This window comes from Bombina bombina, chromosome 4 (genome assembly GCF_027579735.1).
Source record: "Bombina bombina isolate aBomBom1 chromosome 4, aBomBom1.pri, whole genome shotgun sequence".
Lineage (NCBI taxonomy): Eukaryota > Metazoa > Chordata > Amphibia > Anura > Bombinatoridae > Bombina > Bombina bombina.
The window spans coordinates 295,968,890-295,986,248 of record NC_069502.1 but is presented as its reverse complement, the minus strand read 5'-3'; the positions used below and the strand labels follow the sequence as shown (position 1 = coordinate 295,986,248).

Genomic DNA, 17,359 nt, shown 5'->3' with positions numbered 1-17,359 from the left:
GCAAAGAAGAGGTCTTCCATCCAGGCGATGTCTTCATCCAAGCGGCAAAGATTCAATCGGATTTTTCCTAACTTAATTCCGATTGGCTGATAGAATCCTACCAGCCAATCGGAATTTGAGGGACCCAATCTTGGATGATGTCATTTAAAGGAACCTTCATTCGTCGTTAGTCCGTCGGGCCAGCTGGATGTTCCGCGTAGGAGGTCTGAAGATGGAGCCGGAAGAAAGAAGATAGAAGATGCCGCTTGGAGGAAGACATCGCCCGGATGGAAGACCTCTTCTTTGCCGCTTGGATGAAGACATCGCCCGGATGGAAGACCTCTTCTTTGCCGCTTTGATGAAGACTTCGCCCGGATTGGATGAAGACTTCGGCTCGGCTGGGTGAAGACGACTCAAGGTAGGGAGATCTTCAGGGGGTTAGAGATAGGTTTTTTTAAGGGGGGTTTGGGTGGGTTAGAATAGGGGTATGTGGGTGGTGGGTTGTAATGTTGGGGGGGGGTATTCTATTTTTTTTACAGGTAAAAGAGCTGATTACTTTGGGGCAATGCCCCGCAAAAAAGCCCTTTTAAGGGCTGGTAAAAGAGCTGATTACTTTGTACTTTAGAATAGGGTAGGGATTTTTTTTATTTTGGGGGGCTTTATTATTTTATTAGGGGGCTTAGATTAGGTGTAATTAGCTTAAAATTCTTGTAATCTTTTTTATTTTTTGTAATTTAGTTTAATGTATTTAATTATATTTTAGTTTAGATAATTGTAGTTTATTTAATTTATTGATAGTGTAGGTGTATTTGTAACTTAGGTTAGGATTTATTTTACAGGTAATTTAGTAATTATTTTAACTAGGTAGCTATTAAATAGTTATTAACTATTTAATAGCTATTGTACCTAGTTAAAATAAATACCAAGTTACCTGTAAAATAAATATAAACCCTAAAATAGCTACAATGTAATTATTAATTATATTGTAGCTATCTTAGGGTTTATTTTATAGGTAAGTATTTAGTTTTAAATAGGAATAATTTAGTTAATATTATTAATATTATTTAGATTTATTTTAATAATAATTAAGTTAGGGGTGTTAGAGTTAGATAGGGTTAATATAGTTAATATATATATAATATAATAACTATATTAACTATATTAACCCTAATATAATTAGGGTTAATATAGTTAATATAGGTGGCGGTGGTGTAAGGGGGTCAGATTAGGGGTTAATATATTTAATATAGGTGGCGGCGGTGTAGGGGGATTAGATTACAGGTAAAAGAGCTGATTACTTTGGGACAATGCCCCGCAAAAGGCCCTTTTAAGGGTTGGTAATAGAGCTGGTTACTTTGGGACAATGCCCTGCAAAAGGCCCTTTTCAGGGCTATTTGTAATTTAGTTTAGGGTAGGGACATTTTAGGGGGTAATACATTTATTATAGGTGGCGGCGGTGTAGGGGGATTAGATTAGAGGTTAATCATTTTAATATAGGTGGTGGCAGTGTAGGGGGATTAGATTAGGGGGTAATATAGTTAATATAAGTTGCGGCGGGGTAGGGGGCTCACATAAGGGGGCAATAATTTTAATATAGATGGCGGCGGTGTAAGGGGATTACATTAGGGGTTAATAATTTTAATGTAGGTGGCGGCAGTGTAGGGGGATCACATTAGATTGACATTTAATGTAGGTGGCGGCGGGGTCCGGGAGCGGCGGTTTAGGGGTTAAATACTTTATTAGGGATGCGGCGGGGGATTGCGGTTGACAGGTAGATAGACATTGCGCATGCGTTAGGTGTTAGGTTTTATTTTGCAGCCAGTTTAGGGAGTTACGGGGCTCCAATAAGGCTTACTACGCCTGCAATTTGTGGCAAGGTGAAAATGGAGTAAGATTTCTCCATTTTCGCCACGTAAGTCCTTACGCTGTATATTGGATACCAAACTGCGCTGGTTTGGTATACCTGTCTATGGGCCAAAGAACTACGGCCGAAGGCAGAAATATACGAGCGTAACTTCTATGTTACGCAGTATATAGGATACCAAACCAGCGCAATATTGGCTTCGCCGGCTTTTGCGGGCGACGCTGCATATCGGATCGAGCACCTGCAGACTAACCCCTTATTTCAGTAATTTTGACAGACTTGCATTTTAGCCAATCAGTGCTGGCTCATAAATAACTCCATTGAGCATGTTACATATATATATTACACACATGAACTACCACGGTCTTTCTGTGAAAAACTGTCAAAATGCACTAAGAGGCGGCCTTCAAGGACTTGGGGATAAGCATATGACCCTACCTAAGTTTAACTTTCCACAAAGAATATCAAGAGACCAAAGCTAATTTAATAAAAGTAAATTGGAAACTTGTTTAAAATTGCATGCCCTATCTGAATCATGAAAGTTTCATTTTGACTAAACTGTCCCTTTAAGAAAAAATGTAATAAGTCTTATGATGAAACAAAAACCACAAGTTAATATAAGCAGGGAAAGCTGCAAATGCTTTCCAGATTACATCAGGGTGTCATAGTCTGGCCTGTCTGTTCTAAGACAATTTTTCCTCCTTTCCTACAATTTCCTTTTTTCCATGTTACTTGAGTAAATAGTCTCATCAGGGAGTAAAAATACCTTGCAAATAGATTATTTTAACACACTGAGCTTCTACAAGACATGGTATTTAGAGTCTGAGGTGGGACTGATCCAATTGAGAACCTGAAGTCACAGACACACTTAATATATGTAATCTGCCTCTAAAAAAACAGTCCTTAAAAACTGGTGACTCATGAAGAAAGTTTTATAGAACTTTCCAGATGGCAAACAATACTATGTTGTCTTGTCTTTTCCATAAAAAGAAGGAACAACCTGTCCTTAAACTTTATGATATGCAGATTTCCTAAAATGTATGGAATTTGTTATGTTTTTTCAGTGACTATCGTGAACAATAGAATATACACAAATGTTATATATATATATATATATATATATATATATATATATATATATATATATATATATATATAGATAGATATATATATACACACTCATTAACATATAAAAATGTTTATTATAAATATATAAAGTTTCAGAAATGAAGGGCTAGCTTACAAATGAAGAACAGTTGATTTAGTGCAGAGTGTGTTATCATTTGCACAACCTTGAACAAAGAATAATGCACAATCTGGTAATTCATATTTTAACCAAAGCATGTTAAACTTTTTGAGAGTTTTCTATACTTTTAATGGAAAACTCAGGGAGCACATGCCCCTTGCGCTCTTAATACAAGTGGTTGGTTAAGTGTTGCAGTTGAGCACAATCCATAATACCACTGTAAAGTATAGTGCTTCTTAAGACCTGAAGTAAACGATTATTAATAATGGTCTAGCACAGAACTACATTTGGAACTGAACTACTTGCTCACCACTGGCCTAGCGCACCTTTGGTTTAGCGCTAGACTTATTCCTGACAAAAACTTTACTGCACGTCCCCTTACGCATGTCCAATAAGTCTATTATGTGAGGGATTAAGCATACCCATGCTATTCAAAAGGCAGATATAATAGCGCACCCAACAAGCGAAAAAAAGTTATAATATTGTGTGCACGTTCACCTATTCCCCATAGAAGTCAATGGAGAAAAAAACACTCCACTCTCGCGCAAACCCGATCGCATATTCTCATGTGCGCTAACCCGACATGAAAATATAAATATTTCACATTCCAATGTTCATCACATAGCAGAATATGTTATATTTATTAATAAATATAGATTTCTACATATAACTGATGTTTTTTTTGCTACATTATATATCTATACCTATATATAGATGATTATGTCTATACATGTGTACATATGTATTTATGTGCTTATAAGTGTATATATGTCTGTAAATACATATTTAAACATATAAATACATAGATACATATGTATATATATATATATATATATATATATACACACATACGTATGTTTACTTTCAACTGGTAATACTAGAGGTAAGCCCGACGATCCCAAAACCTTGCCATAAAGCCCTTATCGCTTGCGTGCAAACGTTTGCGCTCCACTCATAATCTGGCCTTAATACAAAAGGAAAAATAGAAGCACTATTTATTGTACTCAAGCAATGTTAATGCACAATGGAGCTAATATTTTTGCGCTCCACTAGGTCGCAATGTTTCTGCATATTTTTAAGAATGAAAAAGAATAGAAAAATCACCCTATTACACCAAAAAAGAATGGCACACCTCTTCTGCTGTAACTAAAAATGTATGAAAATATAAAAGTGGGAAATTAACCCCTTAGTGACCACAGCACTTTTCAATTTTGTTACCGTTAAGGACCAGGGCTATTTTTACATTTCTGCGGTGTTTGTGTTTAGCTGTAATTTTCCTCTTACTCATTTACTGTACCCACACATATTATATACCATTTTTCTCGCCATTAAATTGACTTTTGAAAGATACCATTATGGAAAAAAACACACTTTTTCTAACTTTGACCCCCAAAATCTGTTACACATCTACAACCTCCAAAAAACACCCATGCTAAATAGTTTCTAAATTTTGTCCTGAGTTTAGAAATAATAGACGTTTACATGTTCTTTGGGGGGGGGGGGGTTGCAAGTTATAGGGCAATAAGTACAAGTAGCACTTTGCTATTTCCAAACAATTTTTTTTTTTTTTTCAAAATTAGCGATAGTTACATCGTGATATCTGTCAGGAATCCCTGAATAACCCTTCACATGTATATATTTTTATTTAGTAGACAACCCAAAGTATTGATTTAGGCCCATTTTGGTATATTTCATGCCACCATTTCACCGCCAAATGCGATCAAATAAAAAATATTGTTCACTTTTTCACAGTGAAATTATTTACAAACAGCTTGTGCAATTATGGCACAAATGGTTGTAAATGCTTCTCTGGGATCCCCTTTGTTCAGAAATAGCAGACATATATGACTTTGGCATTGCTTTTTGGTAATTAGAAGTCCGCTAAATGCCACTGCGCACCACACAGCAGTTAAGGCTCAGCAGTTAAGGGGTTAATTAAGTAGCTTGTAGGGTTAATTTTAGCTTTAGTGTAGAGATCAGCCTCCCACCTGACACATCCCACCCCCTGATCCCTCCCTGACCCCCCTCAAACAGCTCCCTTCCCAGCCCCACCCCACAATTATCACCGCCATTTTAAGTACTGGCCGAAAGTCTGCCAGTACTAAAATAAAAGGCTTTTTGTTTGTTTGTTTTTGTTTTTTTTTTGCTTTTTATATATATTTTCTGCAGTGTAAGCTCATTTCTAAGCCCCCAACCTCCCTGATCCCCCAAACAGCTCTCTAACCCTCCCTCTCAGTCTGCCAGTACCCAGTTTGCTACAAAATGTGCTTTTTTTTTTATAAATATAATAAAACCCAATTTTTCTGTAGTGTAGCTGACCCCCTCAATTCCCTTCTCCCTCCCAGATTCCTTTCCCCAACACTTATTCCCCTCTCCCTTCTTCCCTCTTCCTCTATCAACATACTGTTTAATGTGTAACAGGAGCGCGCCTCGCCCCTGTGCACGCGCATGTGCCCTCTGCCATTCACTACTGTATCCGGAACTCCTCTCCAGTCATGGGCTGCCCACCCGCCTCCCTCATATCCCTCCCACGCCACCAACGATCTAAACCATCGCTGGCCGATGCAGATAGGGCCACGGAGTGGCCTTCTATGCATCGGTTTGCTTAAAAAACAGTATTGCACAATGCCTCAATATTGAGGCATTGCTGCAATACCCTGAAATACCCTGCAATACCCTGAAATAATAATAATAATATGTTGGAGCATTTTATTATTACAATGTTGCTTGCAAGTAACTATTGTTTAACCCATGCAAAGGGAATAAATACATAGTTACATTTAGCTCAAGAGCACCAATGAATTACTGGGAGCTAGTTAATCACATCTGATGAACCAGTGACATAAGACTGTACATTAATCACTCGTTAGCTCCTAGTAGTCCATTGTTGTGTATATGCTTTTTAACAAAAGGATACCAAGTGAACAAGGTAGATGTGATAATACAAGTGTTTTTAAATGTGTCTTAAAATGACATGCACTATCTGAATCATGAAAGTTTACTCGTGACTTTAATGTCTTAATAACCCTTCTTAATGTGTTATATTTATCTTAATGAGATTTCTTGGGTTTTGTAATAATTATCTGAACTACCCAAAGCAATTTTACACAGGCTGGTGTCTAAAACTCTTTTGATTTGATTTGTAAAACAAACTGACAATAAAATCTATACTGGAAGGAATGTTAGAGAATAAAGAGAAATTCACTGTTTAACCTTTTCTCTGCAAGTTAGGCCTTCATAGCCCTTTCAAACAAGCAACTGCTATTCTTTTTCACAGTTTATAATAATGGTATTTAGCTGCATTATCTAAATGATAACAGCAATCCAGACATTATCTAAATGATAATAGAGCAATTAAACCCACGTCCTGTTAATGCAGATAAGGCACAAGTGTTATGCAGAATTCTTTGGAAAATTCTTTGCTTTGGAAACTCTCAGCAGCTGAAATGAAGTTAACCCCATGACTTTAATTGTCCAGTCTATAAAACAAACCAATGAGCTCTTCTCATAAATTACATATACAACTAGTGTCAAATGGAATTATTCCAGTGGGCGATTCATCCAGTGGCTGTTCTAGGAGAGTGCGCTGCACCCCATTCATTTCTGTATCACTCCTAAATACCACAGCTGCCCTAAATTTGCAAGGTGGCACCTCCTTTTTGTGGCTAGTGCTATACATAAAGCAAGGAGGAAGTGAAAGGAGAAACAAAGGGGATTTAACCCCTTAATGACCACAATGTACCCTGTATGTCACTGGTCGTTAAGTGTTTTTTCAGGACATAATAGCACAAATCTAGCAAGAACACGCTATTAATGCCCTCCCTCCAGCAGGTGGCAGGACCGCGCTATAAAACAATCACGTCCCAAAAAAAGGCCAGCGACATACAGGGTACGTCGCTGGTCCTTAAGGGGTTAAAAATAAATAATAGCAATAGTCAGTGGAAGATGAGATCCCTCACAAGCACCCCATACACACTTGATATTTATAGATTCATCATAGTTCATATTTAGTCATTATAATGATTATCATTATTACCTCCCAACATTTAAAAATTCAAGAGGGACAGTCCCCCCTCCCCCCCCCCCTCCCGCGGGGCAAAAATTTGAAATGTGGCGGTCAGGAGCATATTTTTATACTCTTAGGCAACAAATCAAACACAAGCTCAAAGCACTGGTATAGCTATGTGAGCTCTGTATTTAATTAGCCTTTGCAGAGAGAGTGCTAAATATTTTTATCTTAATTGGAAGTTTAATAATAGATTCTTTAAAACTGCTCTCTGTGTTCCCCATTAATATTCTAGATTCTGGCCTTTAAAGTCAGCAAAAATGCACAGTAACACAGTACATAGTATACACTTACACATACAGATACACACACACACTACATAGCATACACTTACACTTGCAAATACACACACACTACATAGCATACACTTATACAGGCAGATACACACACACTACACAGCATACACTTATACATGCAGATACACACAAGCACTACATAGCATACACTTATACATGTAGATACACACACACTACACAGCATACACTTATACATGCAGATACACACAAGCACTACATAGTATACACTTATACAGGCAGATACACACACACTACACAGCATACACTTATACATGCAGATACACACAAGCACTACATAGCATACACTTATACATGTAGATACACACACACTACACAGCATACACTTATACATGCAGATACACACAAGCACTACATAGCATACACTTATACAGGCAGATACACACACACTACACAGCATACACTTATACATGCAGATACACACAAGCACTACATAGTATACACTTATACATGTAGATAAACACACACTACACAGCATACACTTATACAAGCAGATACACACAAGCACTACATAGCATACACTTATACATGTAGATAATACACACTACACAGCATACACTTATAAATGCAGATACACACACAATACATAGCATACACTTACACATGCAGATACACACACTACATAGCATACACTTACACATGCAGATACACACACTACACAGCATACACTTATACATGCAGATACACACACTACATAGCATACACTTATACATGTAGATACACACACACACACTACATAGCATACACTTATACATGCATATACATACACGCTACACACACACACACACACACACTAAATAGCATACATTTATACATGCAGATACACACACTACATAGCATACACTTATACATACAGATACACACACACTACATAGCTTACATTTATACATGCAGACACACACACACACTACATAGCATACACTTATGCATACAGATACACACACACACTACATAGTATACGCTTATACATGCAGATACACACACTACATAGCATACACTTATACATGCAGATACAGACACACACTACATAGTATACACTTACACATGCAGATACACACACTACATAGCATACACTTATACATGCAGATACACACACTGTTATGTTCTCTGTGTAGTCAGGATTAGAACATTCAGTTGTGTGCTGTTACCTTGTGTCTGATGTCTCTTGCACATATCACTGAGACTCTGCAGCAGGAACTTTAGATAACTTTTATTCAGCTACAGCCACATGGCTTATTTACTAGCAGGTTCCATCAGTAAAACTAACATGGCTTCTGATGATGTCACAGAGACCCAGACACACCCAGGGGGTGTGGTGAGCTGAGCTTAAAGCTGCAGCACTTCTAACATATAATTATGAGACAAGGTTAGTGCAAAGATACAGTAAAAGCTGCAGTAATCTTAACATCCCCTTTTTTCTCAAAAAAAATAAAATAAAAATAAAGAACAGACAGTGGATAATATTGTAACATACAACAAGTAACTAAACCATACACTTGAACTTAGAACAGTTTATCTCTATAGTCTATGTGCACAAGACCTAGGTCGCAGCCTAGATTTTAGTCACAGTTATGTTTTCTGCGATAAGTCCGTCTTCGGATTAGGTCATTCCTTGCTGAATAATCTCTCACTGAATCCTCACATTGCCATCTAGAAGGTGGCCTTCTGTTTCTAGAGGGCCGTAGAGTATTTGGTTCAGGAGAAATTGTCTGTGGAGGAGTACCCAATGGTTGTTGATCACCTGTGATATTTTGTTGTTGGACAGAATCATTCTGAGGTTGATTTGTTTCAGTTGTGTTCATTGTATTTTCATCCTCAGAAGACTCAGGTGGGCACCACACTCCATGCCAGATATCCTCACCATCTGAATCATTTGATATTTGTGTAGCTGGTTGAGATCTATGTCTCATTTGTTCTACATGGCAGGAAACTGTACCACCAGCTTGTAGTTGAACTTTAAACATTCTGTTGCCCATGCCTTGTATTATGACAGCTGGAATCCATTTATTTGGGCCACGGTAGTTTCTAACCCATACTCTGTCATGAAGAACAAATTCTGAAACGCTAGAAGTGTTCAACTCTTGTGTGGGATGTTCTGGTCTAACTTTATCCAGTGGAGTTCTCAGGCGTCTTCCAAACATTAACATTGCAGGTGATAGCCCAGTAGTGGCATGGGGTGTGTTTCGATAGTTAAACAAAAAATTAGAAAGGGAGTTTGGATTAAATTTTGATTTGTGAGAGACAGCTAAGTGGCGTTTTAAAGTTTGTACAAATCTTTCAGCCTGTCCATTAGAGGCTGGAAAATATGGAGCTGTCTTACAGTGTTTGATGTTATTTGTATCTAGAAATGTTTCAAATTCATGTGATATGAACTGTGGACCATTGTCTGAGACTAAAGTTTGTGGCAGTCCAAATCTTGCAAACATACTGGAAAGAACGACAATGGTTTGTTGTGTTGTAGTACTTGACATTTGAACTACTTCTGGCCACTTGGAATGAGCATCCACAGCCACCAAATACATTCGTCCATCCACTGGCCCTGCAAAATCAACATGGATTCTTGTCCAAGATTCATTTGGCCATGGCCAAGTTTTTGAGGTGTCCCTGCTGGGATTCCGCTGTGTCTGTGCACATGCATTGCAAGCAGCTACATAAGAAGCAATATCTGTATCCAATTTAGGCCACCAAAAATATTCTCGTGCTCTTTGCTTCATTTTTACTACACCCTGGTGTGAGCTGTGTAGTAACTTTAATGCTAATGTTTGCAGTAAGTTCGGAATTATCACTCGTGACCCCCATAACAGACAGCCTGAGTCATGCACAATTTCCTTCTTTCTTGTAAAATATGGCTGAAGGTCAGAGCGAACTACTTTAGGCCACCCATGTTGAACAAAAGACTTGATTTCCTGTAAGGTAGAATCAGAGCATGTATAAGTAGCAATCACTTTGAAATTTAGATTTACAGGCTGTGGAGGGGTTTCTATGATTTTAGAAGATGTTGTCATGTGATGTACCATTGGTATGATCACTGTGGCATCGATATTTAATGGAGTAGTTGTAAGCCGCCAGCTGAAGTGCATAGCGCTGAAGTCGAGCAGCTGTTGTGTTGGAGATACCCTTCTGAGGGTGCAGAATGGACAAGAGTGGTTTATGATCCGTGATCAGAGTAAAAGGTCTGCCATATATATAAATGTGGAATTTCTTCACAGCCCAAATTATTGCTAAAGCTTCTCGATCAATCTGGGCATAATTTCTCTCCGATGGAGTTAAAGATCTGGACGCAAAAGACACAGGACGTTCAGACCCATCGGGCATAATGTGTGAAAGTACTGCGCCTAAACCATATGGTGAAGCATCACAGGCTAGTACCAAAGGCTTCTTAAGGTCATAGTGGACAAGGAGTCTTGATTCCAGAAGAAGCTGCTTAGAGCGTTCAAATGCTCGTGTACATAAGTCAGTCCAGGCCCACTGGTTTTTACTATCTAAAAGACGGTGTAGTGGATATAGTAAATGAGCCAAATTTGGTAAAAATCTGTGATAGTAATTGAGCAACCCCAAATAAGAACGTAGCTGAGATACATTAACAGGGGTGGGAGCATGAACCAGCGCTTTCACTTTTTCAGCAGTTGTGTGTAGACCAGTCTTGTCCACTACATGTGCACAATATTCTAAACTCTTGCAGAAGAACTCACACTTTTCCATGTTAACTTTCAGTCCGAATTCCTGTAGGCGCTGTAAAACAGCTTCAACATTGGCTTTATGAGCAGCATCATTTTCACCAGTGATAAGCATGTCATCTAACATACAGTGGGTATGTGGAATACCTGCCAAGATCTCATCCATTATTCGTTGCCACACTGCAGGTGCTGGGGCAATGCCAAACACCATCCGCGTATACTGAAAAAGTCCTTTGTGAGTGTTGATAGTTAACAGGTGTCTGGAGTCTGGATGCACCTCTAATTGTAAGTATGCTTGATGCAAGTCAATTTTTGTAAATTTTTCACCCCCTGCCAGAGAACTAAACAATTCTTCAATCCGTGGTAAAGGATACTGATCCACAAGTAATTGAGGGTTAAGGCCCACTCTGAAATCTCCACAGATGCGAATGTCCCCATTCTTTTTTCTGACAGGAACTATTGGGGAAGCCCATTCACTGCTAGATACTGGAACAATAATCCCCTGATTTCGTAGTCTTTCTAGTTCTGCTTCAATTTTAGGTTTAAGTGCAAATGGTACAATTCTTGGTTTACAAAATTTTGGAATAGCATTTTCTTTCAGGTGAAGCTGAATCTGCTTGTCTTTCACTAAACCTAGGTTCCCATCAAATACAGTCTTATATTTGTGCTTTAGTGAATTAATCCAAGAAGAATTTGAATTCCCACTTTGGTCCAGCAGTTTGTTAAGCGGTAACTGTTGTGGTAACTTTGGCATGCCCAATGCTTGGATCCAGGATCTACCAAACAAAGGTGGTCCTCCTTTAGGTAAAATGTAGAGGCGCAGCTTTTTAGTTATCCCATTAAATGTCACTGTAGGTGATACACACCCAATAGGCTTTATTATTTCATTTGAATATGTTTGCATTGTGACAGCTGTTGGAACAATTGGTTGCCTTAGTCCCAGGCGGTTCCAATCAGCAGCTGTGATGACAGAGACTGCTGCTCCTGTATCAACTTCCATAATGAGAGGTCTACCATCTATATTCACCTTTGCTTGCAGTTCTGGAATTTTATTCTCAAGGCTGTAGATCTGTAATGTGTATAATGGTTTGTCTTCCTCTGAATCAGTGTGTGGTGTATCTACTTGCACATGAAAAGCTGCACGTGACTTGCTGACTTTCTTACTTTTATCTCTGTCTAAGGAACTTCTGCACACTCTCTTTGTATGACCAATCTTCCCACACCCATAGCAGGTGCTGTTCCTAAACCTGCAGGCATTTGCTGTGTGATTTGTGTCACCACATCTGTAACATGCTGTCTGTGACCCTTGTCTAGCTGAATACTGTTTATTTAGGTGCACACTTGTATGAAAAACATCTATTTCCTTATCACAAACTGCCTGTGCTGGGGTCTGGAGCATTTGTGCATCTTTAGTAGCAAGTTCCATGACTGTAGCTATCTCTATAGCACGCTTTAGTGTTAAATCATCCTCTGCTAATAGTCTCTTTTGTACTGTACAGTCCATGAGTCCAATAACAAACATATCACGTAAAGCAGTGTTTAAATAATCCCCAAATCTGCAGCTACTTGCTAGTTTCTTTAAACTGATCACATAACTTTTAATGTCCTCATGCTGCAATTGCTTGCGTGTGTAAAACTTAAAGCGTTCTGATATCTCTAGAGGCTTAGGTAGGTAGTGGTCAGATAACAGGCAGATCAGGTCAGACAGAGGTTTAGCATTAGGTTTATCTGGTGAGAGAATGTCCCTTAATGTAGTGTAAGCTGCTGAGCCTATAGTTGTCAGAAACACAGCCACTTGCTTATCAGCTCCTATGTTATTTGCTGTACAATATAGCTCAAACTGTTCTACCCATGTGTCCCATCTGTCTGTGTCTGCTGCAAACACAGGTAAGGTGCCAATAAGTCCCATTATAAGGTCAGACCACAGATCCTCGTCGCCAGCCGTTATGTTCTCTGTGTAGTCAGGATTAGAACATTCAGTTGTGTGCTGTTACCTTGTGTCTGATGTCTCTTGCACATATCACTGAGACTCTGCAGCAGGAACTTTAGATAACTTTTATTCAGCTACAGCCACATGGCTTATTTACTAGCAGGTTCCATCAGTAAAACTAACATGGCTTCTGATGATGTCACAGAGACCCAGACACACCCAGGGGGTGTGGTGAGCTGAGCTTAAAGCTGCAGCACTTCTAACATATAATTATGAGACAAGGTTAGTGCAAAGATACAGTAAAAGCTGCAGTAATCTTAACACACACTACATAGCATACTCTTATACATGCAGATACACACACTACATAGCATATACTTATACATGCAGATACACACTTATACATACAGATACACACATACACTACATAGCTTACATGTATTCATGCAGACACACACACTACATAGCATACACTTATACATAGAGATATACACACACACTACATAGCATACACACACACACACACACACTACATCTCAGTGCTGCGGAATCTGTTGGCGCTCTACAAATACCTGATAATAATAATAATAGCGTACACTTATACATGCAGATACACACACTTAAAGATACAGATAGACACACTAGAGAGAGAAAAAAATTCCATACCTTTGTTGGTCCATTTCCATGTATTAAGAGTGGTAAAGTATCATATTGAGAATTTTTAACTCTTGCTTTTCCATTATCAAATGTTAATACAACTTCATCTGAAATGAAAAGTAAAATTTTAGTTATGATTCCCTTCAATGCTCTAATAGTATAAAAAGTGATTTTTTTTGGGCTATATTACAAATGCCATCCTCATCAAGCAACAACAATAGTGATAACTGGAAACAAATTTTATACTGCAAGAAATAAAGAGAGTTTAGTTTTCTAAAGCACTGATTCAAAATCCATATGTGAAAAGCATGTCTATGTCACAGGAAGATAGGGATGATTAATGGTAGGCAGCTGTCCAGCAATGGCTGATTATTTATGAGGAGATTAATGCTAATGATCACTTTCCACAAATTTTTTTTTAAATAAATAGTATGTCCCCTTGATTATTCATGATGATCCAATTAGCACAAAGGTTTCATAAATAGTAAATAGTAACAGGTTTGTTTAAGCTTAATATAATTAACCAAATGTTTATTGTTTTTTCAAATATATTTGGATTATAATTTACAAATCAGCACAAAGGAGAAAAATAGAAAGCAAAGCAAGACAATGAGGGCAAAATGTATGGGATCTTGTTTTTATAGATATAAAATTATGCTTATAAGAGGCGTGTGCATATATAGCGTATATATATTTCCAAATCCATTTTGATTATAAATATAATTAAATACAACCAGGTCTGAGTGAAACATTTAAGCAAAATAAGAGAAGATGCCGTCTGGGTTTATAAGAACATTTTAATGAGCACAATTGATTTAAAACATATTAAATGTCAATAATAAATATATATATATATACACACATATATAAGTATAAATAATATATAAACAAATATAAATAATAAATATACATTAAATAAAGGGCAAAAAGATAATTAACTGGTCGTACCAACAGCTCCATTTAGGTTTTGGAATATATTTGATTTGTGATCCAAAGTAATATTGATACGTTCCTAAAAAGCAAAAATGAAAAAAATGATGGTTAAAAATGAAAATCATAGGTTTCCTGGCAGAAGCACTTAATAAATAGGAAGACTGGAGCATTAAAGGCACATGAAACTGTGTAGTACTACAGTAGTTACACTGTATTTATGTATTTATATGTGTATATATGTATTTACAGACATATATACATATAAATACATGTATACACTTGTATATACATATATTAAGTGCATTGGAGCCCTTTTCAGTTAAAAGACAGTCCAGTCAAAATTAAACCTTCATTCAGATACGTCATGCAATTTTAACCCCTTAATGACCACAGCACTTTTCCATTTTCTGTCCGTTTGGGACCAAGGCTATTTTTACATTTCTGCTGTGTTTGTGTTTAGCTGTAATTTTCCTCTTACTCATTTACTGTACCCACACATATTATATACCGTTTTTCTCGCCATTAAATGGACTTTCTATAGATACCATTATTTTCATCATATCTTATAATTTACTATAAAAAAATTTATAAAATATGAGGAAAAAATTGAAAAAAAACACACTTTTTCTAACTTTGACCCCCAAAATCTGTTACACATCTACAACCACCAAAAAACACCCATGCTAAATAGTTTCTAAATTTTGTCCTGAGTTTAGAAATACCCAATGTTTACATGTTCTTTGCTTTTTTTGTAAGTTATAGGGCCATAAATACAAGTAGCACTTTGCTATTTCCAAACCATTATTTTTCAAAATTAGCGCTAGTTACATTAGAACACTAATATCTTTCAGGAATCTCTGAATATCCATTGACATGTATATATTTTTTTTTAGTAGACATCCCAAAGTATTCACCTAGGCCCATTTTGGTATATTTCATGCCACCATTTCACCGCCAAATGCGATTAAATACAAAAAATCGTTCACTTTTTTACTAATTTTTTCACAAACTTTTGGTTTCTTACTGAAATTATTTACAAACAGCTTGTGCAATTATGGCTTAAATGGTTGTAAATGCTTCTCTGGGATCCCCTTTGTTCAGAAATAGCAGACATATAGGGCTTTGGCGTTGCTTTTTAGTAATTAGAAGGCTGCTAAATGCCACTGCGCACTACACGTGTATTATGCCCAGCAGTGAAGGGGTTAATTATAGAGCATGTAGGGAGCTTTTAGGGATACTTTTAGCTTTAGTGTAGTGTAGTAGACAACCCCAAGTATTGATCTAGGCCAATTTTGGTATATTTCATGCCACCATTTCACCGCCAAATGCGATCAAATTAAAAAAAACATTAAATTTTTCACAATTTTAGGTTTCTCACTGAAATCATTTACAAACAGCTTGTGCAATTATGGCACAAATGGTTGTAAATGCTTCTCTGGGATCCCCTTTGTTCAGAAATAGCAGACATATATGGCTTTGGCGTTGCTTTTTTGGTAATTAGAAGGCCGCCAAATGCCGCTGCATTTCACATGTGTATTATGGTTAGCAGTGAAGGGGTTAATTATGTAGCTTGCAGGGTTAATTTTAGCTTTAGTGTAGAGCTCAGCCTCCCACCTGAAACATGAGACCCCCTGATCCCTCCCAAACAGCTCTCTTCCCTCCCCCACCCCACAATTGTCCCCGCCATCTTAAGTACTGGCAGAAACTCTGCCAGTACTAAAATAAAAGCTATACTTGGGCTTTTTTGGGGGCTTTTTTTGGCATATTTACATATGCTGCTGTGTAGGATCCCCCCTTAGTCCCCAACCTCACTGATCCCCCACCAAACAGCTCTCTAACCCTCCCCCTCTGCCTTAATGGGCGCCATCTTGGGTACTGGCAGCTGTCTGCCAGTACCCAGTTTAGTAACAAATGTGCCTTTTTTTTAAAAAAAAATTCCCTTTTCTGTAGTGTAGCTTTCCCCCCCCCAAGACCATCCCCCCACCCCTTCCAGATCCCTTAGCTGTTTATTTGTAATATTTTAAAACTTTTTATTTTAACTTTTCACAGCCTTATTTTTCCGTAGTGTAGCGGTTCCCTCCCGCTCCCACCCCGTGCACGCGCCCGCCCGCTGCCCCCCGTGCACGCGCGCGCTCCCGTGCGCGCTCCCGACGGTTCCGCCCCTGATCCCGCCCCCCTTCTCTCCACTCGGCACATCGATGGCCGCCCACCCTTCTCCCAGACTTGCTCCCACCCACCAACGATACCGGCCACCGATGTCCGGTGCAAAGAGGGCCACAGAGCGGCTCTCTCTGCATCGGATGGCCAAGGGGGGTTATTGCAGGATGCCTCCATATCGAGGCATCACTGCAATAATCGGAAAGCAGCTGGAAGCGAACAGGATCGCTTCCAGCTGCTTTCCAGACCAAGGACGTACGCCACACGTCCTCGGTCATTAACTGTATTTTTTTTGAGGACATGTGGCGTACGTCCTTGGTCATTAAGGGGTTAAACAACTTTCCAATTCACTTTTATTATCAAATTTGCTTTGTTCTTTGGTATTCTTAGTTAAACTAAACCTAGTTAGGCTCATATGTTAATTTCTAAGCCCTTGAAAGCTGACCCTTATCTCAATGCATTTGACAGTTTTTCATAGCTAGAGGGCGTTAGTTCATGTGTGCCATAAAGATAACATTGTGCTCACACCGTGGAGT

The 17,359-nt window shown here is 38.3% G+C and overlaps 1 protein-coding gene across 2 annotated transcripts in view; it reads right to left on the bottom strand.

Moving 5' to 3' along the window:
* PLOD2 (procollagen-lysine,2-oxoglutarate 5-dioxygenase 2) overlaps positions 1-17,359 on the bottom strand; it is a 161,431-nt gene that overhangs the window by 58,101 nt on the left and 85,971 nt on the right. For both annotated transcript variants that reach the window (XM_053710008.1, XM_053710009.1), the window contains exons 6-7: positions 14,682-14,745; positions 13,743-13,840 (exon numbers count right to left, since the gene is read on the bottom strand). In XM_053710008.1, the coding sequence (XP_053565983.1) occupies positions 13,743-13,840; positions 14,682-14,745 (162 nt within the window). The remainder of the gene's footprint in view (positions 1-13,742; positions 13,841-14,681; positions 14,746-17,359) is intronic.